General features: G+C 50.4%; 3 protein-coding genes across 8 annotated transcripts in view; 2 read left to right on the top strand and 1 right to left on the bottom strand.

Moving 5' to 3' along the window:
• The window catches only part of DNM3 (dynamin 3), a 165,515-nt gene extending 155,664 nt beyond the window's left edge, over positions 1–9,851 (top strand). For 2 of the 5 annotated variants that reach the window (XM_065743836.1, XM_065743818.1), the window contains one exon: positions 3,968–5,377. In XM_065743836.1, the coding sequence (XP_065599908.1) occupies positions 3,968–4,037 (70 nt within the window). In that variant the 3' untranslated portion in view covers positions 4,038–5,377. Of the gene's footprint in view, positions 1–3,967; positions 5,378–6,911; positions 9,121–9,674 lie in introns of those variants that run through there. The other 3 variants (XM_065743845.1, XM_065743828.1, XM_065743855.1) reach the window with 3 other exon arrangements.
• A 4,186-nt stretch (positions 9,852–14,037) lies between these two features.
• Positions 14,038–15,065, bottom strand: PIGC (phosphatidylinositol glycan anchor biosynthesis class C). The gene has a single exon (XM_065744265.1). It carries the CDS (start codon positions 15,019–15,021, stop codon positions 14,128–14,130), a length of 894 nt encoding a protein of 297 aa, XP_065600337.1. The 5' UTR covers positions 15,022–15,065; the 3' UTR covers positions 14,038–14,127.
• A 5,603-nt stretch (positions 15,066–20,668) lies between these two features.
• SUCO (SUN domain containing ossification factor) overlaps positions 20,669–22,773 on the top strand; it is a 36,094-nt gene continuing 33,989 nt past the window's right edge. For both annotated transcript variants that reach the window (XM_065744522.1, XM_065744514.1), the window contains exon 1: positions 20,669–20,848. In XM_065744522.1, the coding sequence (XP_065600594.1) occupies positions 20,784–20,848 (65 nt within the window). In that variant the 5' untranslated portion in view covers positions 20,669–20,783. The remainder of the gene's footprint in view (positions 20,849–22,773) is intronic.

Raw genomic sequence — 22,773 nt, 5'->3', positions numbered from 1 at the left:
AACTATTTTCTTGTTAGATTCTGCAAAACCAATGAATGTCACATAACAGGGTACTCTGAGGGGCCTGTGTTATAGGGAAACCAAGATCACGGAAAAGGGAGAGAATAATGGACTTTTGTTTACAGCTTCAGATCTATAGGAATGTATCATAAAATACAGTTATGTGCATGCCTTCCGCAAGTGTTCTCTGGTGGTCACAAGCAAACAAGAATGTAAAACGTAAGTGGAAACGAAAGCCTTTTATTTAGAAGCATGCTAGCTGTGCTCCAAGAAGAGAAGCCATCTTCTTAGAGCGGGGCCTCCCATGGTAATTACAGCTCTGCTTTACTGAAAGCATATTTTGTGGACTCTGTGTGGGGAGCGATAGCACTCTGCAGAAGGCAAATGCTTGAAGAGCTCCCATATGTTTCTGATCGCATTTTAAGTCTAGACTTGCTTTATTTAGTTTCATTTGCTCTGTATTTTCCTAGCTGAAGCTTTCTGGGACTTCTTTTAAAACTGGACAAACGGGGTGTGCTGCTTAGGTTAAAAATAAATATCAAACTTTTCCTTTTAAAAAAAGTTTTTTTGCATGGGGGTATGAGTTATCCTCTGTTCAAAACCCCACTGAGCTCTTCAAAGGAGGAGTCTCTGCAGCAACATCAGGGAGTTATTAAATACATACTTAGTCCACAATTTTCATTGGTAAATTCTTTATGTCTGCTTAATGTGTGCTAGTTAGAAGAACTGATTCTTTCTGCAGGCTCGTTTACTCAACCCTGGGGACCTATGATCCCCTGCCCCTTTAGCACTAACTTTTACAAACACGGTTTCCCATTTTTTTTCTTTGTAAAAAAAAAGGTTAAAAAAAAAAAACCCAAACAGGTAGCCTGCTAAAGGGGCCGGGCAGTGGGACTCAGCCCTACAACTGGAAAACTTGGTGAAAATGCTCGGGACAATAAGCAAACAGGAATCAGTGCAGAAGTGCTGCTTTTGTAAGACAGAGCTTTCTATGAATCCGGAGCAGCCCTCTGCAGCCTGGGAGCGGGCAGCTCGGTGCTGCTGACGGTATCGATAACGCAGAGGAAACGCGCTCCGTGCTGTCTCTTCGCGTCTCATCTTTTGGCTCCAGACTAAACATTGAGTTGGGCTTAGTCACATATTTCCATGGCAGCCAGCGCAGCCGGACCTGGGGGGGCTTGCAGCGCTGCGGCTGCCCCAGCTGCACGTCCATGGGCAGGCTGCAGCTCCCTCTGCTGCTCTGCTCGCCGACCTCTGCGCAGCTGCCATTCGGAGTGGCTTGCAGTGCATATTTACTTAACTTTTGCTCAACTTCAGGCTCAGAAAGCAGTCTTGTCAAAGCAGGGACAGGCTTCCTCAGATCTGTGCTCTGGGATGTGCCCGCGCCATTATCCCAGGGTGGCAGTTTGGGTGCCAGGCCCTGCGCTGCTCCATCGCAGCCGGCACATCCAGCTGTGATGGAGGGAGAGGCCCCTCCTTCAGCCCCTGGGGTTAACTTCTCTGTTAGAGGAAGGAAAAAAAGGTCTAAATTGTGCTCCCAGTGTAAAAAAATGGTCATGTAGTGGCTTGTCACCTTGGTAGGAATATCTAGTGGCAGAAAATTTGTGGGTTTTTTTTTTGCCTTGAGCTCCAGTTCATGCCATCGTGACTGCATGCTGGTGGCTAATGAAGGCCACCAAGCTGCAGCTCTGCTCTGGGCTGTGCCTGGGGACAGCAGACCGTGGCCCATCTTGCTGTGTGACAGGCTCACAGACCCTGAGGCTGCCCAGAAGACCATGAATGGTGCTTTTGCAGGTCTCTCAAGCCTTGCCTCTTCCCAGAGGCTGCTCAGGGAGGTGGTGGAGTCACCGTCCCTGGAGGTGTTCAGGAACCATGGACATGTGGCACAGAGGGACATGGGCAGTAGTTGGACTCAGTGATCTTGGTGGTCTTAATGATTCCATGATTTTATTGTATGAAATATCTGCCACTCCTCTGGAGGGTGCCTCTGACTTCCAGAGTGTACATCCCACTCCCCCAGCCATGATGGGATCAAGGAGCCAGAAGGATGCTCCGAGTTGAAGGAAAACAAAAAAATAATTGTCCAAGTGCAACAGCAGCTCAGGGTCAAGGAGAAAAGAGGGCTCAGACCTGATTTTGATTCAGGTTTGGTTTGAGTGATTAAATCCAGGATAACCTCCCCTTATGCCCTCCAGTTTCTGATCCAGCTGGGCTAAATAGCAATCTGACTAAATTACATTATTCGAACTTATTGTGCTGCATTCAACCTCATATTAAAATGCATGCTTTGGCCTGTGACTTTTAAATTTGATATGAAGACAGCTGTATGCATTTTCCCTTGTTTGTAAATTGTATACACATGATATGATGTTTTCAGTAAGCGCTAAACAATGCAATGTGAGGCATTTCAACAAAGGAATAATTTAATGCAACCCAGCAGAAACGCAGAGCCTTAGAAGTGGTTCTTTATGAAACTACAAATTTTGGAAATGGGTCCAGAAGACCTACACTGGAGCAACACAAGAAACAATAGTTAACACAGTAACATTTCTTCTGTAAGAAAAATACACCATGAAGAAATTATATTTTGCCTATTTTGTTTTAGCTTGCTGATTTACTTGAATGCTTTGGTTGGCATGTTTTCTGTTTGTTGCATGTTAGGGATTAAAATTCTCATTTCTTCACCAAAAGAGAATATTGTCATACAAGATGCACTTTAAGCCAAACAAGATTTTTTTTGCTCAAGTGTAAATTTGTCTCGTGTATTATGTTCCAGTTCAAAGAAAATTAACACATTGTTGTATTCTTTTCATCTTCTATTTCGTTTTAACAGAATGAGACAAATTTTCTTTATAATATCCTTCAGGGCCGGGCAGTTCCTACTTCCACAGGTAGAGGACAGAGTAGAAGAGGGCACTGTGGTTTGCCAGGGTCATTGATAGTGTGCCAACGCTGGATTAGAATTGAAGAGCCATTGGCTCCCCTTGTTCAGATCACAAGCTCAGATATACGCTCTAGTGATGATCTGTGTCAGATTAAGGAACAGAGAGAGCATTCGTACTTCCCATTAAAGAAAATGAGGGGCAAAAACACTGTGTTAAGAGATGCAGTGGAATAAATCAAAGCAGCAGATTGCTGCTGGAGAGAGCTGAACAGCTAGCTAAGGGAGCAGACTGGCTAGGAGACACAGAACAAAGCAGAACCAGGCAGAAGTGTCTGAACCAGTGCTGGAGCTAAAGGCCAAGCCAGGTACATACCTCTGAGATCCTTTGCAGGCTTTGCATAGCAGAGGGGTGTGTTAGCCCAGGGGGAATGGGATATTTACAAAAGCACTCATCCTAACCAAGCTGATTTACTTCCACACCGTGCTGATGTGGACCAGGTACCCCAAGTATATGCAGAAATGAAAAAGGCAGTTGCATAGTGAGCAAAGATAAGCTGCCTGCAACTTTAGTAGGGTCGGTGTGTCCCCTTTAACAGACTGAAGGAGGACCGGTTCTGTGCCATCACTTCTCTGTGCTGTGGTCCCAGCAAGACCAACTGTGTGAGAAGCCACAGTTCTTCCTTCTGCATGCAGCAGCCGAAGTCACTGCAGGCTGCATTCCCAAGGGCAGCTGACCACCCTCACACATGGCCAGAAGCCCACTGTGGCTGGCCAGGCTGGGACTGACCCCTGAGAAAACGGGAATAATGTTCATCCACTGCAGATTTCCCCGGCGTAAGAGAGTGGCTGTGTTCAGAGGTTAAGCAGAGTGTGAGCTAGAGAAGAGAGCTGTCAAATACATGAGAGAACTGACGCACGGTCTGCATGCAGCGAGCCCTGTGCTTTCTTCCTTGTGGGTGCCAGCATACACAGCAATAAGGTGGTTGTGTTTAGGTGCATGTGCAGGTTCATGTGGCGACCACAAAAGGTGCAGAGTTCGTTCTTAATGTTTGTGCTTACTGTTTCTTCTCTCTTTTTCTCCAGTCGAAGACCACCCCCCTCACCTACTCGGCCCACTGTAATTCGTCCGTTAGATTCATCCCTGTTAGACTAAATGAAGTTTCTGGCATGCCACTCATTGTTAACCAAATCTGTGGAAGCAAGTTGCTTGATAACTGTTGCAATAACCAATGTATAGTTGCATGTATGGACATCTATAGGCAAGTAACCAATTTTACTGATATACTCTCTGTCCATTCTGCATTGTTTATGAGCTCTTAAATGTTTCGGGAAGGTCTGTGCTGCCTTGACTTTTCCTTCTGCAATAGCTGATGTTAGCTAACGTACTGACACACGTGTTCAACCAGGCACCCATGCTCACAATCCTATACAGTCAGAGGACCCGAGTCTGTGTTTGTGCACGTGTTGATTTTAGCTGCTTCTTTTTCTCTTACCTGCCAAGAATCTTGCTTTTACTTGTACCTTTCACATTTTCTGTCATGTGGCATTTTACTGTTGTGCACATTTTCTTTGTTAATGGCTAAACTGGGCAGAGAAAAACAATGTGGTTTCTTATCAAGGTCTTCTGAAGGCCTCACGCTTTCACCTCTCTCGCAGGAAGCTTGCTGGACTGCTTCTTCTCCTATAATGTTTTCTCATCTGAAGCCAAGTTTATAAGGAATGTAATTTAACTGGAAGGGTGTGTGGGGGACAGTGTGTGCTTTACTTTCCTTCCCCTCTGCTGTCTGACATGCAGAGCTGGTTGGGTGGCTGGTAAGGACCAGGCTGCAGCGCCCCAGCTTGCAAGGTGTGGAGCTGGCTCACCCTGCAGCAAAGATGTGAGAAGGGCACTTTGAAGAGCCAGTGTGTGACGGAGCAGCATGTGCCAGCTTGCTTTGTCCTCTGGTAGCACTCACTCACATCGCTCCTCCCACTGAACTCATGGGAAGCCTCGTGTGTAAGTGAGAGCATGTAATATGTATATATGTGCTGCACGGCAGGGTCCAGAGAACTGAGCACTGCATTTTGTCATTTGGTGAAACAGGAAGAGATGTATATATGTATAAATATATGTGCAGCTGTAACTGGGCTACCACTCCTCTGCCTTCAGTGGGAGCCAGTTCAGAGCTACGGACTAGATTTGCATCTGAGCTTTCCAAGGGGTCCCATTTGGGTTTGAGATAATTGCTTACGTCGGTTGATGAAGTTCCACAACAACCACTAAGTATTCCCTTTGTGTCTCTTGACATCCTACTCGCCTCAGATTAGGAGTCATTTCATCCAAATAGGTGCTGAGAAATGCTCAGCTGTGTCCCTTGGCCATGCGTTCTTTTAGCAGATGTTTACTTTCAGAAGTTCTCTGCCTGTTGTTTTACACTGTGTATTAATGTAATATAAAAACCTTTTGTCTTAACTGCATTACTTAACTTTAAATACTTAGGGTCCCTGTCACCCCTGTAGAGATGAATTTGGCCTTGTGTAGTCAGAAAATATTAATTGCTGTTATTGCAATTATGGTTACAGATCCCCAGGCAAAGCGATTGGTGGTTTCAAAGTCCCCCACTATAATCAGTCTAATAAATTCACTTACTGAAGCTGTGTGTAGGGCTCCAGTGTGCTGCAGCCCCGTGGTTAGGAAGAATCCAATCAAGGAGCCACAACCAGTGGGGATTTTGCCTATTAAATATTCCCAGGCCACTGACTGAATAACAGTTACGTTCACTACCAAAGCAAATGGTGTTTCTGCTTGTAGAAGAGAGACGAGTTTGGGAACGCATCGTGATTTGTATGCTAGCCCGACTTTAATTTCCTGTCAACCACATACTTGTGACACACACCTGGGGAGCTGAGGTCAACATCTGAAGCATGGGGGAACTTGTCAGAGCACCAGCATCTCAGCGATGTCAGAAGATTGCTTAAATGGCCGGTGTTTGTTCAGAGAATAGGCTCAGATCTTCCACAGAGAACCAGCTATTGACAATGAAAAGGCTGCAAACCCAACTACAGTTATTGATTTTTACTACCCAGAAAAGCACCCCAAACAAATTCCCATTACTTTTTTGTTTTGCAGTTTTCTGCTGTGCGGTTCTTTCTTCTGTAACACGCAGTCCATCTGTCAGATGTGCTTTTATCAGCAGCTATGCTTGCCCGTACTGTTGCCTCACCAGCAAATCTGCACGTTGCTGTCAGAGCTCTCTGTTACTGACGGGCAGCTGCCTTCTGACAGAAGGAGAAGCAGAACAACTCTGCCACCTCAGCCACAGAAAGTCACTTTAATCCCAAATGTTGGAATCCGTTCAGTGCTACGGCGAGCCCGTGGTCTGTGTTTATCCCACCTTATCCTAAGCACTTGGCTGAGTTGTGCAAGGTCTTTCATTCGCTCTGAGGAAAGAGGAAGCAGCTCCAGGAGGGATGATTCAGACTGGTGTAGCTGCCTGGGAAATGAGTTAGGAGCCTCAATTAAATGACACAGGTCTCAGCCTAAAAAGGCATGTTTAAATCCTCTGAACTTGAGACTCCTTAATTTCCTCTAATGACTCTTTCTGTCATAAGGAAATAGCTCAGCTCAGCAGTATCCTTAACTCTGCCCTATAAGACGTTGTATTTCTCAGTGGCAATCCTGAATTGTAAGTGAAACTCCCAAGAGCAGATCGAGGAGAGAAAGAGGTGGCTGTGAGGTATGGCGGCCCCAGTGTCAGCACCAATGTGTTCTGCACTCAGTTTTGAGCCTGTGGGATGCAGAGTGCATCTGCTCAGCCCTCCATCCTCTGCATCTCCCTCACATCTAAACCTGCTCCTGAAATACAGAGCTTTGAGGTGTGTAAGTTAATCATTGTCGCTGAGCACAGATCCAGAGATTGATACTTCACCTCAAATGTGTCGCATATACACTTTGTAGAATAAACTGCGTAGAATTGTTCCTAGGAAAAATACTATTTGCTTCCCAGGAAATTGCCACTTGCAATTGACTACATACTCTCCTCCCTAGCTTTGACCCATTTTCCTCGTGCTGTACAGTGCCTGGAATGTGTTTGTTTGTCCTGCTGGCTCCTGATTCTGGTAAGCTGTGTCTCTCCCATCCCTCGATCTCAGAGGAGCAAGTTGGCAGTAGCTTGCTCTGTGCCTGAAGGACAGGAGGAAGAGCTCACCAGTATATTCTCAGGGATCTGCTAGGGGGACTGGCTGGCAGGGACTGGCCCCAGTTCCTCTGCAGGCACCCTTTCCCAGGGACAGCTGAGCCTGGGCTCCCGTAACAGAGAAGCACGGGTTGCTCTCCATTTGTTTGATTCCCTCGGGCAAAGGGAAGATTGCCAGGGAGCAATGGAGACTCCCGTTAAGCAACAGCAGGGTTTGCTAGCTTAGTGAGCTGGATGACGTAGGTAGCAAAGCTTCAGGAGGGTGCTTACCTAGTACTGCATGTAGGCACAGCCTGGGTCCGTGCCCAGGGAGCACACTGCACCTCACCTCCATGTTGCTGACCAGCAGTGGAGGAGCTTGCTCGTGTCATAAATAGCTCTCAAATAGCCTTTAACCTCCAGGGATCTTGTGTTAGGATTAAAACGATTGTATGTTTGAAGAAAAGGCTTTTGTACATAGATAATGTATGTTTGTTTTATTGCTGGTCTCATTGCACTTTCTGAATAAGCCTCATAGAAGTAGCTAATGATATTAAAGGAGATTCATTAGAGGTTATAGCATTTCATGTTCAAGCATAACGTAGAAAATATACTCTGTATTGCAGACAGCTACACTAAATAACGTGTATGGCACATTGAGATTACTGCCTAGTTCTGTCTTTCTGTCTTGAAACAGTCCAAAAATCCTGAATTCAAAGCAGACCAGTTTTGTGCATGTGGCACTGGGGAGGCACCGACTCCTTGGCGTGCTCGTGGCACACCTCCTCCTGCCACTGAACCTCCTCCCCTGGGCTCCAGCACAACAACTCCTTGTGTAAATGAATGTTACTCTGGCTGTCTCTCCTCTTGCTTTGTCTGCAGGCGAGCTGATACGGAGTGCTCCTCGCGTCCAGACAGTCCTCCACTCTTGCTTGATCTATGATCTGTCCCGCCTTGCTGGCCGTTTGCTTTACTTCCTGTCTCTTTCCTTTTCCAGGATGGTGTAAACAATGACTTCTTTTTGTAAGAAGCAAATGCTGAATTTCTTACTGAATTTTGCTCTGTATGTTAATGCCCTACTTCGTATGAACCAAAACATCTGCCTTTGGTTTCGTAGTCTGTAAGTGGTATCTGGTGTTGATCTTTGAGCACAGCGAGTCAGTTCTTGAAACCGTGGTCATTACTGAGCATTGCATACACCTGCTGTAAACATGTTATGCTGCATTTCTGAACCTGAAATAAACTGTAACTCTTGATGGGCTTTTATTATTGCTTTCCGATGCGCATGAGCGATCTCCAGTCTGGCACTCTGCCTCTGTGGGGACTGCAGGGAGGATTGACCAGACAGATGTGTGCTGCAGGGAGGATCATAGAGGTGTCCTGGAAGGGGCAGGCAGGAGAGAAGCGGCCATGGGAAGCATTCAGCGTGCTGCCCTGCTAGGAGCTTGCAGTGCTGCAGGGATGTTTTGCCAAGTGAATGTTTGTCAAGCAGTATGTGCTGCTTGTTTCATTGCTGGGAGAAGCGTGTCTGGGGAGGGATTGAAAGCTGAGCACAGGGCCAGAGTGACTTCTCAGGAGCTGGAGTAAAACTGTGCATGTGGACTTGTCCTGCTTGGAAAGGATTTCCCCTCAAAGTGGTTGTATATGAACATGCAGCTGCCTCAAAATGCCTTGATTACTCAGTTCCTCCTTCAGGTTAGTGTGAGCCAAGTAAGTGAAATCGGCGCTCGGAGATGATCTGCATGGCACAGTTCTAACAGCACAACAGCAGGGGGCACTTCCCCACCAAGCCATCGTCTCTGTGCTGCTCCTCGTTTTGGGAAAGGGGGAACAAAAGGTGGGATGAGCAAAGCAGTCACATCCCCATTGTACTCACAGCAAATTTGCTGTAATGCTTGGGATCATTTTACTGTTGTTATAGCTTCTAACAGATATGCCCGAGGCAGTCTGTGCAGCCTCCCTTGTTGAACAGCCACGTCACATGCATGTCTCTGCCTGGACTACGCGATGTGCCCCTGTGTGAGCTGCTTCCTGGCACGCTGGCCGGCAACACGCCGGTGCTGCATGCTGGATGTGGGATGAGCAGCCACTCTTCTCCAAGCAGGGTCCGGAGCCACCCGCTGCCAGGGTCACTCCTGCTCATCCTGGCAGCACTGCCATCAACCAAGCTTTTAACTTCCCGAGCAACCCCTCCTCCAGATACACATAGATCCATCTTCTTTTATCACTCTTGATTTCATCAGAATCTCACTTGTAAAAGTGAGGACAGTGTCTGAAGCACAGAGCAGTGCAGATTTTAAAGCTGGCTGGAGAAAAGCTCTTTTGGAGGAGATTATTTCCTCCAAGAAAATTAGAAAGCCTCTGAGCAGCGACACTCTTACAGCATGATTGTCCTAGCTCTCTGGTGCCACAGTGTCAGATGGGAAGCGGTGAGGATGAAAGCCAAGGCTGTGCTGATGGCCAGCTGGTTCTAATCTTGTTCTTGCTCTTTTCCTCACTGTGCATGTTCTGTGCCTTTTCCTCTTAACCCATTTTATTAAGATAATTTTGTATGAGTCGCTTTATTGTATCTCGACCTTTTGTTTCAAATCTCCCCCTCCCCACGGATTTTGGGTTACGTTTTGTCTTTTTCCTAGGCGACCTCCTCCAGCCGTTCCAGGAAGATCAGCCTAACACACACTTTGTTGTTGTTGTTACATGCAATCTGTCTTCTTTTTGTCCAAATTTATCTTTAATTTGCACTAGTCTATTTGTAAATGAAAGATTTTATTTTCAGATGTCAATGATAAGCTTGGATATAAAGACAATAAAATTCTGGCTACAAAATGAATGCGTGCTGGTGTTCAATGGAAGGGTCTATCTACTCTTTCTCAAAAAGAACCACTGATGCTCCATGAAAGCCTGGGCTCTGGGGAGACTCCACATCCAAGGTGCTGGAGGAAGGGATGTGCTGCTGGGATTCCATCACCATATCTGAATTCATTGACCACCAGGACTGTTCTTGTAAATGCTTTTGACTCAGCATTGGCAGGAAGAACTTCCACCTTTTTCAGCAGCTGAGATTGCAGAAGGCTCCTGTAAGATGTCTAATGCACCAGCAGCACCTGACTCCGTGCCGAGTGGGAAACCTAGCAAGACTGCAGCAGTCTCTCCACTGATCAATCTGCACAATTGCAAGCGTGCTGCAGCTGCTCTGACCACTTTTTTTCAAGCTAAACCTCTGAATTCTCTGCAATCTAACCTCGCTAGAGCATCTGAGCTCAACTATCTGTAAGTAGTTACCTCTGGATTTCAAGTAACCCTGACCCCGTGCTGTTGAGTGAAAGATAAGATCTGGAATTTAATGTTCAGAAGATGTGCTTGTCTTGGGTGCTAGAGAAGTATATAGAGAACAAGTTTAGAAAAAGTTTAAATTGATGGTTTTATTGATTTTTTTTTCCTCATGTGAAAACCATGAAGGGATATCTCACAAACCATTCTGAGAAATCAGAGGGAACTGCACAGACGTGATCTGGAGGTACAGTGCAGCGTCAGGATTCCAGCCTGTTCTCTGGAAGGTACGAACAAAACATTTCTTTGTAGTAGGAAGGATACAGCGAGAGCAAGCTGCTACAGTGCTGCTCAGAGGGCAGAAGAGTAGAGGAGATCCATATCATATGTAGAATAGCCTGACAGCACACAGGCCATGCTCACACAGGTGTGACATAGCTTTGCTTAGCTGGGGCTGATTTAGGTCCTTGCTGAGATCTCCTGTATCCAGGGAGCTGCTGCCCTGTTTACATGTGCTGGTAAATGCCTGACTCTGAGTTAGCTCAAATGATTGGGGGTGCAAACAGAGAGCAGTGGACTTGTACAAATTTTTGTTTTCATCTCACTTAGACTTTGTCTTTTGATAGAGTACAGCAGGAAAACAAACAAACAAAAACAAAAAATAGTAGCAGAAAGGAAGGAAAAAAGCCATGAAGTCCACCAACTCTTAGGACAGAAAGAGAAGTAGTAATTCCTGCTAGACCTCTGAACTGTATGTGCTCAACTAGGATTTGCAGGAGCTGGAAAAAGCACAGTGATTGACAACGTGCTTCCCAGCACCTTGGGAAAGAGGAGAAAGGGAAGGTCCTATTGGTCTTGTAAACATTACTGTCCCAAAAGCACGGGACAAGGAGTGGAGCTTGGACTGGCTTACCTTGCTGCACCTCTCATCAGTGGAACTTGCTGTCATCAGAAGCAAGAAAAGCCCTCAGCAGAGTTCAGGAGTACAGAAAACATGTCATTTGTGCCCAGTGGGCCGTTCAAGAGGCAGAAGTTCTGGCCTTGCTTCACCTCCCAGGTAAGAGGGAATGGGACCAGACTGCATTTCACAAGCTACTTTTTTTTTCCCCTAGGTTGCTGAAGAATTCGTTCTGCCCTGGGGGCAGCTCTCACTGCTTTACCTCTACAGCATAGCAATGTACTGAGAGAGGAATGGGTAGGAAGTCGCTGTTATTTTAGTTCTACAGCCTTATTAACTACTGCACCCCAGAAACTGCTGCTGCCTTCCTGTCTGCCAGCCAGCCTCGATGCTGTAAGGCACAAAGTTCTCTTCTGGGGGCATTTTATAGTGTTAAATCTTTCACAGAAGTGTTTACCTTCTTCAGAAATACTTGATCATAAATATTGCTGGAGATGGGACCCTGAACTTCATGGTTTTCAGGTAGCTCTTCTTAAAATCTCCTTGGTAGCAGGAGGCATTGGAGCTGAGTGCAGGAGCTTTTGTGCTGGAAAACTTTGGCACATTCTTTGCCATCAGCTCATGGGGTGACTTTTTGAAGGAGCTGCTTAACCCTGTGCTGCTTCCATTCTGCAGTGGCATATGTTCTGAGGGTAGGTGGTGAAGGCGGAGAGTGCTGTACCCCAGCTGCTGGCATTATGCATCCTATGTTGCTTCTCAAAGGATGATTTCAAACCAAAACCCAGTTTTGGTTTCCTGCTCGCTCCGATTGTTGCTGTGGCCTCTTCACAGCATGACGTGCAGAGAAAAGCCTAGTGATTAGTGTGGGAATTGAAGAGATAAAAAGATCTTACCTTCAAAGACTAAAGCTTCACTGTTTCCAGGCTCCCCAGATGCTGTGCTCCCACGAGGAGGAGGGACAGAGGCCCCTGACAGCCCGTTGTGGCTGCTGTGGGTGGCTGACACTCGCCTTTCCCTGCTGCAGATGCTGTAGATGGAGGTTCCAGACAGCACGTGTCAGCAACTCCCCCAGGAGCACAGCTTTGCCCTGGCCAGTGTACAGTTAATTGCATTTGGGCCAGATTCAAATCAAAAGGAAACGTCCCATTGAGATACTGCATCTCAGTGGATTTGGGAGTGACAAGATAAAGAAACTGCACTTTCTTGTGATGCAAAATGATGTTTAACTCTTTAGACTTGGCTGACGGTGATCCAGTCGCATGCAAACCAAGATGGACCTATTTCTTTGCTTTGTCTCATCGTGGGCACCAGCCAAGCCAGAGAACTGTACACCCAAGAAGCAAGTGCTTATAGGGCATTCAATTATACTGCTGAGTTGAACACAGAGTTGAGACAAAGTTTTGTTCTGCAGAGCAGAACTGTTGCAGAGAGTGCAGTGATGAAGGAGCTGGGCGCAGCAGAGGGGCTTGTGGCCACTCCTATACACACTCCATTTTGTCACCGTTAGCCTGGATACTGCATATTCAAAATGGAGTCAGGGCTGTGCTACATCTGAGATGTGCACCAGCAGTTGACAGCTGCAAAGGTTTAGGGTGTCAGTTAACAATAGTTTGAGGACAGAGGTGTGTGTGCAGCAGCAACTTCAAGTAAACCTGACCGTGGACAGCATGGCCCCTACCAAGAGAGACATTAACTGCAGGAGCCAGACAAGCTAGATTCGATTTGCTCTTTGACAAACTATTACTTGACTTCTTCCATTTGTTCCAAGCACACCAAAGCCTTGCCCTGCTGATGGACTCTGAATTGCTGTGGATGGCAGCGTTACAGTGGCATTGTTCTGATAGGTTGGGGCGTCCTGCTCAACTGACCGACTTTCTTGGAAACCTCCTCGTGAAGAAATAATGTTTTAGAAAGAACTGAAAAATGTCATCTTGACTGTGAGCATCTGGCTACTTTCACTCCCTGCGAGCCTGGAGCACATACTCTAAACCTCTGCAGGTTTTCTTTAATTAAAAACAAAATGAGATGTAGTCATCTCCATGACAACAACGGCAACACTTCAAACTTGGCAAGTTGTCCTAACAAAGCGCTGGAGGTGTTGGGGGCTCTGCAGTGGGCTGCTCATTTCCCAGGAAGATCACGGAGCCAGGCACCGCGTGCTGGGATGAGACAACAGCGCTCTGCGTGAGCTGTTTTCCTGCAGAACTCCTTCACACTCGATGGGTTCAAACCTGCACTTCTGCAGCAGCAGGGCTCCTTGCCCCTGTAATCGTTCACCATCCCTGAGTGTGCATGCAAAGCTGCTGCCACATCTTGCTGGGGAATTTGTGTGTTCTAAACATCTCCTTGCGCTGTCTCCACAGTCAGAGGGATCTGTGCTCTCGGCCTCCTGCCCAGCACCAGGAAGGCTCTGGTGAGACCAGGAAGCCTGTGGTGCTACTCCTTTGGCCAAGTCCATGCTCTGCTGGACCACTTGCTTCTAGAAAACAACCCCACAGCACAGCAGGACTGACTTATCTGGAGATGGCCTCCAGCTCAACTTGTTTGCTGACAGAACCTTCTGTTGAGGGGTGTGCGGAGTCAGACGCTGGACAGATAGTGCCAGGAAGGGCCAGCATGGGTCCCATCACCACTGCAGCACCCTGGGGCTGGGCTGGGTGGCTGGTGGGTGCCCACTGCTGGGGCTGCATCCCTCCACAGGGAAGCAGAGTGACCTTGCTCCGTGCCTCTGGCTCAGTGGCTTGACAAACATACTGCTATGGGTCTGCCAGCACCTCCCCACTCACCCACAGCCCAGGGTGGTCACAGTACACACAAACGCAGTAGTGCGAGAGAGTCTTTATTGGGTTGGGCGTCCCCTTGGGGCTGTGCCCCAAAAAGGCCCCTCACAGCACAGGGCACCATTTTCCCCCCGGCCAGGCCTACATGAGGAACCTGGAGAGGTCCTCCTTGATTTCAGCCTCGTCCCACGGCCCGTGGATGTTGTCCTTGAGCTGCTGAAGCCGGATGAGGCAGTAAGGGCAGAGGCAGGAGATGGAGAGCAGCAGCGAGGCAAAGAGCACAGCACCCACACTGGAGACGCTCACCAGCCCCATGAGGGCCACCAGTGCAAAGAGCACGGTCACCCCCACGTAGCAGCACGGCGTCCGGGCCTTCAGCTTCTTCTGCAGCATGGGCCAGAGGGCGAAGATCTGCATAGCAAACGTGACCATGACGAAGGCGTGGAGGGAGCGAGGCAGGCGGGAGGCCAGGCACACTGAGGCGAAGATGGCCATGTTGAGGGACAGCGTGCTGGACACGATGGCGGCGTTGGCGCCGTAGTCGAAGAAGATGAGGTGTCCAAGGAGCATGAAGGCCGACATGGCGTAGATGGTGTCTGTGCTGATGGACTCCGTCAGTGTCTTCAGCACCGGTGAGAAGCCGTAGGTGAAGGCGGTGAACACCAGCGTGCTCTTCAGGTCTGCCCACCGCGTCCGCCCGCTCTCCCGCCGCCCAACCCCAGCGTCGATAGCATCGAAGAGGACGTAGCCAAGCAGAGAAGTGAGCAGGGCTGCCCCAAACAGCCCCTGCGGGCTCAGCAGCCCGGCATCCATGTACCACCAGGTTACAACGAAGACGCAGACGCTGCACAGCTGCTGCACCACCGCGCCCGACTCGAAGACCACGTTCCAGTACTGGTACTGGCGGGCATGGATGTTCTTCCGCAGCTCCTCCAGGAACCGCTGGTCCACGTAGTTATCGGGGAAGGGCTGCCGCTCGTACAGCACCTTCCGCCAGCACCGCCTCGGGCTCGTCTCCAGCTGCGCACACACCATCCTCCCGCGGAGGGCCTCACTCCTCCACTCTCAGCCCGACGATGCTCTCGTGGACCTGAGAAAGAGCAAGCCGCGGGTTAACCGCGGCGTAGGTCCTCCCCTTGGGCTCCCGCACAGCCACAGCGCTCGGGCAGCCCACCCGGGACAAAAGTGCAAGAGCGGCTGCGCATCCCTCCTCCCTCCGAGCCGGTGATGGGTTCCCCCCTGCCCTTCCTGCTCCAGCAGCGGGCACGGGGCGCGCCCACGTCCCGGCCCCACCGCGCGGCGCAAGGGACGCCGGGCCGCTCGGAGGCGCCCCCTGGCGGAGCAGCCCGGCATGGCGGAGGAGCGCGGCTGCGGCGCTGGGGCGGGGGAGAAAGGGAGAAGGGCAGAGAGGGGGATGCTCACCGCCCGGGAGGAGGCGATCGTGTTGATAAATGAAGCGGCTTACAAGCACACTGCTGCCCGCGGCTGCGACACAGCGGGCTTGCGTGCCTTCTCCTGGGGCTTCTGTGAGTGCCCGCGATGCCTGGGGACTTAGGAACGTGGGGCATCTCGTGCTGCCGCGGTGCACTCAAGGACCTCTGGAAAATCCTCCACCCGTGCTCTAAAGAGCGGCTCAGCCCTCCAGGTGGCCCGGACTCTGTCTGCGGGGAATGAATCACCTGCCTGCATAGCAGTGCTGCGCCTGTGACTACGGGACAAGCCACGTCACACCGGCTGGCCCTGCCAGTCCGAGGGAACACGCGCTGCGGAGTCACCTCTCAGCCCTCCTGCGGTGACGTGGCTTTGGCAGGGACAGCAGAGCAGCCAGAGGGACGTTCCCGTCACACCCCCCGTGGTGCCTAAGGTCAAGGGTGCAAACACCTTCGTGCCTGTCTTAATTCCACGCAACAAGATCTCCCTCTGTCATACGGCGAATCGCTTGCTGGTGCTGCCCATCCTGCCACACGGATAGCTCTGAGGAGCTCTGGTGGCTGTGTTGCCATAACCCCCAGCTCCAGGGACTTGACCACTTCCCCACCTGGGTTTCAGGTCCACTTTGAGCTCACTGCTAGCCATAGTGTTGCACAAGTGACCCCACTGCAGACGTGTTTGGTTTCTGCAGGGCTCCTACGCTGTAATGTGTTGCTAACGCTGTTTGGAAGCAGTGCTGGAAAAGGTGACAGGCTGGGATTTAAATAGCTGTGACTGATCTAGGCCTCTGCTGAAGGTATTTGAATACCAAAGTATTCAGGGCATGAGGCTCCTGGGTCGCATGTCTACATCTTCCCACAGTGGGACTTCCCAGCGCCTGTCCCGAGCTGGTGCTGTGCAGCAGGTGCAGCTGCAGGCAGGTCCTGCCAGGTGTGGGCTGCAGGACCGGCAGGGCTGCCTGCGAGCACAGCTATGTGCACCCAGGCTGTGTTTCTCTGACAGCTGAGCTTTCCCCTTTGACCCTGGAGCCGAAACCCTCCTTTGGAGGAATGTTTCTGGGGGGGAGGTTGGCGTGGCTCCAGCTGCTGGATTTTTCCATGAGCAGACACCGTCTCCTTCCTTACATGGCCCCAAAGCATTCGCTGCAGCTGCTCTCCTGCAAGCACCTACTTAGGGGTTTAAGTCCTGTGCATGGGGGTGGGTGGTTAGAACTAGATGATCTTTAAGTTCCCTTCCAACCCAAGCCATGATTCTGTGACATCAGCCTTTAAGCTCTGAGCAGACCCGCAACTGCAGAGCTGCCAGGGAGGGATGCTGTGGCTTGTGTGGCTGGTTGCCTGGGGTCCTGGTCCCAGGTGAGGCTGCACTAAGGACAGATGCTGCTGGGCTCTCCTATGCTAGCCAGGGAGCGGTCTTCTTGACCAGACCCTCCTGGAGCTGAGCCCTGTGAGCTCCTCCTCAGCATCTGCCAGCACACGGGAAGTCTGGAGGACTGCAGGGTGAGGTTTGCTGAGCTGACAGCAGGGGACAAGGATGGAAAAAGTGCTGTGGAGCTAGGGCAGGAGGGGTGCGATTTGGAAGGATGCACACTCACAGGGATGTGAGCTCTGGCTGTGAAACTGAGCTCCCCGGTGCTCAGGCAGCACAAATCTGTGAAACCCCGTGGCCAAAATCCCCCCCCCCCTCCCCACCCATGGTGGGGGGAGAACGAGGTGGTCCTGCTGGGATTCCCAGCCAGCACGAGGGCAGGGGACAACTGGTTCCTGTTTTGAAGGAGGTCTCTATGCAGGGAAGGTTTCTGGGAAATCTTTTGCTTTTTGTGTCGGCTTTTATTTATTTTTTTAATGATTTTTTTTAAGTCTCTAGGAAACTGCCTCCAAGAATGATGTGGACATGCTTTGCCAGCTGCAGGTCGGGCAGCTCCGTGTGGGAAGAGGCCAAGTGTCAGCTGCCCAGGTAACCTCAGCTCAACCCGCACTGTACGTGGCACATTCATAGCGCACAGGGAGGAAAATAGACCTCGGGTGTGAGGGTAAACCTGTCTGCAGGAGCTGTGTGTGGGTTATCACTGAGGCTGTGGGTGAAAAAAGACAGAGGTGTGGGAGCAAGGGGGTCTCAGGCTCCCAACCCCAAACAGAGCAGGGCTGTGGCTCCCAGATGAAGCTTCTTTGGGGTCATTTCTGACTGCGTTCCACTTTTTCCCTGAAGTTGAAGTGTGAGGATGGAATTTGGGGTGCTCTGCTGTGATTGGTGACAACACACAAAGAGCTAAATAGTAAAACTCACCAGAAATCACCCCTTGGGGGAGGAAAGCAGGCACACACCGTTTGGGGCTGGCTGCCAGCAGCTGGTTCCTCCCAGCAGCTCTGAGACACAGCGAGAGCAGTGTGATGGGACACAGTGTCCATGAGCCGTGCAGGCACATCCAGCAGCTGGATGCCACAGTTGGCACAGGGCAGCGGTCTCTGCACTGGAGTCACCCATGCCTGCAGGAGCCAGGGATGTGCTCTTGGCTGAACCACAAATGGGACACTGCCAGGGCAGTGGCAGGGGCCCCAGAGGTGTCACACCGGTCACTCATCTGCTTTGACTGTGCTAGGATGCAGTAGCATGTGGGGGCCTCTCTGTTCCCCCTGGCATTACATCTGCCCCTCTCCTGCCCCCAGCACAGGTGCATCAGGACTTTAGGAGCTGTGCCACAATCTACCTGTGCCAGACATCGAGGCTCTAGATCAGGGCTGGCTGGCCAGAGATGAAAGCAGTCACTCCCACAAAGGGTCATGCAGTCCCTGCCAAACATGCCTGATGCCGTTCCCTCCCCATCTGTCTGGGAGAGCTTCCCACCACCCTCAGTGTGGCCGCACACCCAGATGGGGTCATCTCTTTGCCCCATCTCGGGGTATCAACCTGTGGGCATCCCTTAGGATCAGATAGGACCACCGCAGGAAAGCCACTGGTCTCAAGTCACGGTGGTCAGGTCAGTCCCTGTGGACGGTGCAGGGGCTGGGGAGATGAAACAAGTGATATCCAGCAGTGCTCAGTGCTGCCTTGCATTAAGCAAACATAACGAGGCTCTGCACAGAGCGTGCCTCTCAGTGACCTCACCCCACTTATCTGCCATTTAATCAGGGTCACCATGACCACGGTCTCACATTCAGGAGTCTGGCAGCCCAGCAGCACAGCGTGCTTGAAGCAACATGGAAGGCGGCTGTGGGAAATCAGCATACATGCACATTTGGGATCGTATCAGAACACAGAACTAGAGGCACGGCCATTCAGCTCTGCAAGGAAAAAGATCCCAATCCCACTTCTCGCACAGCTCATTCCCCTCATTGTGAGCCCTGGAAGTTTTTTGTGCTTACCCAGATATTTCAGGATTGTTGGTAAAAGTTGTACACTGTTTTGCTGGATTCTCCCCTGACGGCGGTAACGGTTCAGCTGAAGTTAGAGGAAGTTATCTGAAGCAATCTCTCAATTTATAGCTCTTCCTTCACTAAGTAAGAAATGGTCAGGAAATTAAACAGGAAATTGCATCTGGAAGGAAAACTCAGACAAAAGTTGTGTTGTCAGAACAGGCTTAGGAGAGATTTGCTTTATTTTAACCAGTAGGGAGCCAAGATCTATAGCCAGAAAAGGAAGGAGCCTTGTGCAAATTAAACCACACGTTAAGAAGGGGAAAACACTTGTGGGGGAAAGAAGATACTTTTGAAAAGAGAAGGTGTGGATATTCTATGGTAAATCAGAGATCAGGCTTAGCATTTTCAGCAAGCAAATGCTTGGAATTGCTGTAACACAGCAGCCCCAGCTGAGAGCTTCATGGCAGCCTGCTTCTCGGCACTGCCCTCTCTCCTTATGCTCTTCTCCAGGAGAGAGAAGCAATGGCCACCAAGCGCAGGGCACGGTGCAGCTGCATCAATCCTTCCAGCCACCCTCTACCAGCAAAAGCAACTGAGATAATGGGAAGGGAGAAAAGCTGGGCACTGCTCAACCTTCTGCAGCGCTTGTTAAGATTCCAGGCAAATATTTGCTCCGAGATCACCTATGTACATTGTTCTCAGAGTTGATTATAGGCTCGATCAGGGAGATTGGGTAACCTGCCTTGTTTTTTACCATTACATTCCTCATCTTATCGTTGTTTGAGAAGCAAGCTTAGTGAGTGCTGAACCGTGCTGGTATGTCAGGGCTGATGACCTGCAGCCTCTGCCTGGCTGATGGTCTACGTTGTAATCGTGGGGAGTGACTCAAGAAAGCTTTACTTCAGGATCCTGCCCGTTCACTGTCATGATTTCCTGTAGTGATCTGTCCTCCACGACTGTTCTTTAATGTGATTAATCCCCAGCTGATAAGCAGACCGTAACACACGTGGGAGCTGTGCCAGCCCAGAGCAGCCACACGGGCTGAGCAAATGTGGCTTCAAAGCCTTTTCCCCCTAAGATCAAGGGTCGCTGCCACGGAGGGGACCTGAAAGGGGCAGCAGTGACCAAGGCTGGCACATCACTGCCTCTCCACAGCCCCACTGGGATGATTTTGGGCACCCACAGGAACAACTTGATGCACATTTCCAAGCGGGCTTTACAGCAAAGGGCCGCCCTCCCCCTAGAAATGCTGTTATCTGACACGACGACACTGGGGAAACCCATCGCCATCACACCAGCGCGCCCAGCCCGGCAGCCGCAGCAAAATGGCCGCCGGCCCCACGCGCCCACCGCGGGGTCAGCCGCTTCCCGCCCGGAACTACAGTTCCCAGCAGCCCCCGCGCGGCCTGCCGGGAAATGCAGTCCTCCCACCGCCCGCCTCGGGGCGGTGTGTCCGCTGGGGGCCTCGTAAAGGACCAATGAGCGCTCCGTTCGGCGGGGCGCCCTGCGGAGAAGCCTGATCAAAAAAAGAAAAAAAAAAAAAAAAAAGAAAAAGAAAAAAAAAAGAAAAAGCCGGGTCAGAGCGGAACGCCGCTTCTTAACGCGTCCCACGCCCCGCGGGTAGTAGTGCATGTCGCAACGGCGCGTCGCTCTACAGCGGGCACCTCAGAGGGGTCCTTCTGGAAGGCGGGGAGAAGAGAAGCCGCTCTCCGATTCGCCCCACTCTGTCAGGGAGTAAGCCAATCCGCGCCAGCAACGGACAGCGGGGGGGCGGGGCCTAAGCCAGGCGCGCAGGCGATTGGCGGCGGCGGGGCGCGGAGCGTGACGCGTATCCTTCCAGCTCAGCGCGTGAGGGGCTGAGGGGCAGGGGGAGGGGCCGCCGCTCGCCGCAGCGGAGCCGCGTTAACGGCCGCGCGCCTCAGCGGCCGCTTCCCGCTCTTCCGCCGCTCTCCCTCCGGCGGGGAGGATGCGCCGCCTCTCCCCGGCCGCGCCAGGTAGACCGGGGAGACGATGAGGGAGCCGCCCCGCCGGCTCCTGGCCCTGGGCTCGTGCCTCTTCCTCTGCGCCCTGCTCTGGTGAGTCCCGAGCCAGCCCGGCTCCTTCTGCCTGTGCCGATCTGGCTGCACCCTGGGGTGGCCGCGTTGGGCACTGCTCGAGAGTTATGCGCCTCCTCGTTTGGGGGCTCCCGAGGGAAATAGCTTTTCGTTTGTTACCGCCGATAACCCGTGTGTGCAGTGAGGTATGTGGCGAAAGGTGCTGTTCTCCTTTGAACACCAGATGGACTCTTGTCTTGTTTTCAATCTCCCGTTAAAACAGAGGAGTTTGAAGAAAGTCGGGCTTCTATTTCATACAAATCAAAGAGCATCGTGTGTAGTGGGCTCCTTGAATAAGTTGTTTGCTCTGTAAAGACAACTTTGCGTTCCTCTCGTGTACTATTAGGAGCAAAACTGCCTTGAGTTTTCTTGCTCCTTTAAAACATGACTCTTCTCCTGCACTGTGCGTCCCAAAGCTCCTGCTATTGGAGTTCACGTTGTGTTCAGCACTCTCTGCTCTCATTAAGAAGCTACTTGGTTCAGCTGTTGGTGAGGCTGCAACTCAAGTTCCCCGGTGTGTTGCACAAACACTGCTTCGTGTGAGATGGTTCAGTACTGTCTGTTTGCTGAATGACGCTGCAGCTTTGTTTCCGTTCAGTAGCCACGTCAGGTGTGTAGTTGGAAAGTGTCAAAGTCTTCCAGTCCTGCATTGCTGCTGAGCTACGTAACCGTGATGAGTGCATTTAACTTTTTCCCCAAATAGAAAATGGTCACTTCTATTCACGTGGGCACAACTCTTAAGTAGTAAATGGAAAGCTTTGACTGCGTTACTGATGTTGGCACGAGTGGCAGACTTCTTAAGCCTAGTTGTCTTGAAGTGTAACCTTGGACGGATTTAAATGCTAGCAGGAGCAGGGCTCTTCTTACAGGTCAAAGTCACGGCCAGCAGGTGATCAGAGGGAAACAAAAAAAGCAGAACATGAGACAAACAGAATTACTCTAAGAATGCTGCCGTGGCTGCTTGGACTTTGATTTTAGTTCTCGATAGCTGCTTGCTTCCTTTATTTGATCAAATTCAACTTGAAGTAGTTTCTCCAATAGAGAAATCCCCGTTTGAATAAAGAGGAATGATGGCAGTGATCGGACAGCTTTCCAGTCAGTTAAATATGTGGCTGTGTACTAGAAAACATTCAGAAGCAAGAAGGTTGAGTCAGGGACTTGTCAGCTGGTGCCTTTTAATAAAGGCAGCACGGTGCTCCTTGGGAGCAAAGGGTCAACATTACAGTTCTTAGGACTGCATGGGGCAGACACGACTTTCTGGGAAGCCTGAGCCAGTGAGGCTGGAGCAGGGCGTTCAGAAGAGTGGAATAGCTGCAAGGTTTTAGGTAAATATTTTCAATGGAAGTAGGGCTTGGAATAGCTCTAAAAATAATAGTTCTGTACAGATTGCAGCTTGGACTGTGTGACAGATGACTCCTGCTCTGAGTTTGCAGGGCTTTTTGTTTTGTTAATCCCTTTCTGTGGATGCTCGGTATGTAAAAGGCACTTGTAAAACCTGCAGTGTTTCATAGCGTGGTGGTGCAGAGGGGGCTGAGTTCATGGAGGAGACATAGGAGCTCTCAGCTGGCGCTGTGTGAGACCGACCCCGACAGCTGTTTGGGCAGGATCCTGTGCTAATTGTTCTGACATCAGCTTTTGCCTGCTGTCAGCATTTGTTTACCATGTTAGCTGTGCATTTAATAAAGAAATCATGCATGCGCTAATTCGTCTTCCTACAGTTCGTTGTATTCCAGAGAGTGCTTTGACATCCAGATCTGCTGAGCTTTTATGAACTCTTTAACAATTCTCAGCTTTGCAAGTGTGAACAAAAGCAAACTGGGAACCAAGTACGTGTGTGTGCGTCGGGGTTCTTCAGTTGTAGCTGTCTGTGAGTGTGCTGCATCAGTGCAGGAAGGCATGTAGCGAGG

The sequence above is a fragment of the Cyrtonyx montezumae genome, unplaced genomic scaffold (assembly GCF_038088225.1).
Source record: "Cyrtonyx montezumae isolate F1298 unplaced genomic scaffold, pur_monq_1.0 scaffold_1, whole genome shotgun sequence".
NCBI lineage: Eukaryota > Metazoa > Chordata > Aves > Galliformes > Odontophoridae > Cyrtonyx > Cyrtonyx montezumae.
Note: the sequence above shows the minus strand (reverse complement) of the source record. Positions and strands in the feature narration are given on the sequence as shown.

Bases quoted from the DNA above. Each gene is read 5' to 3' on its own strand.
- PIGC (XM_065744265.1), bottom strand. From the start codon at position 15,021: ATGGTGTGTGCGCAGCTGGAGACGAGCCCGAGGCGGTGCTGGCGGAAG.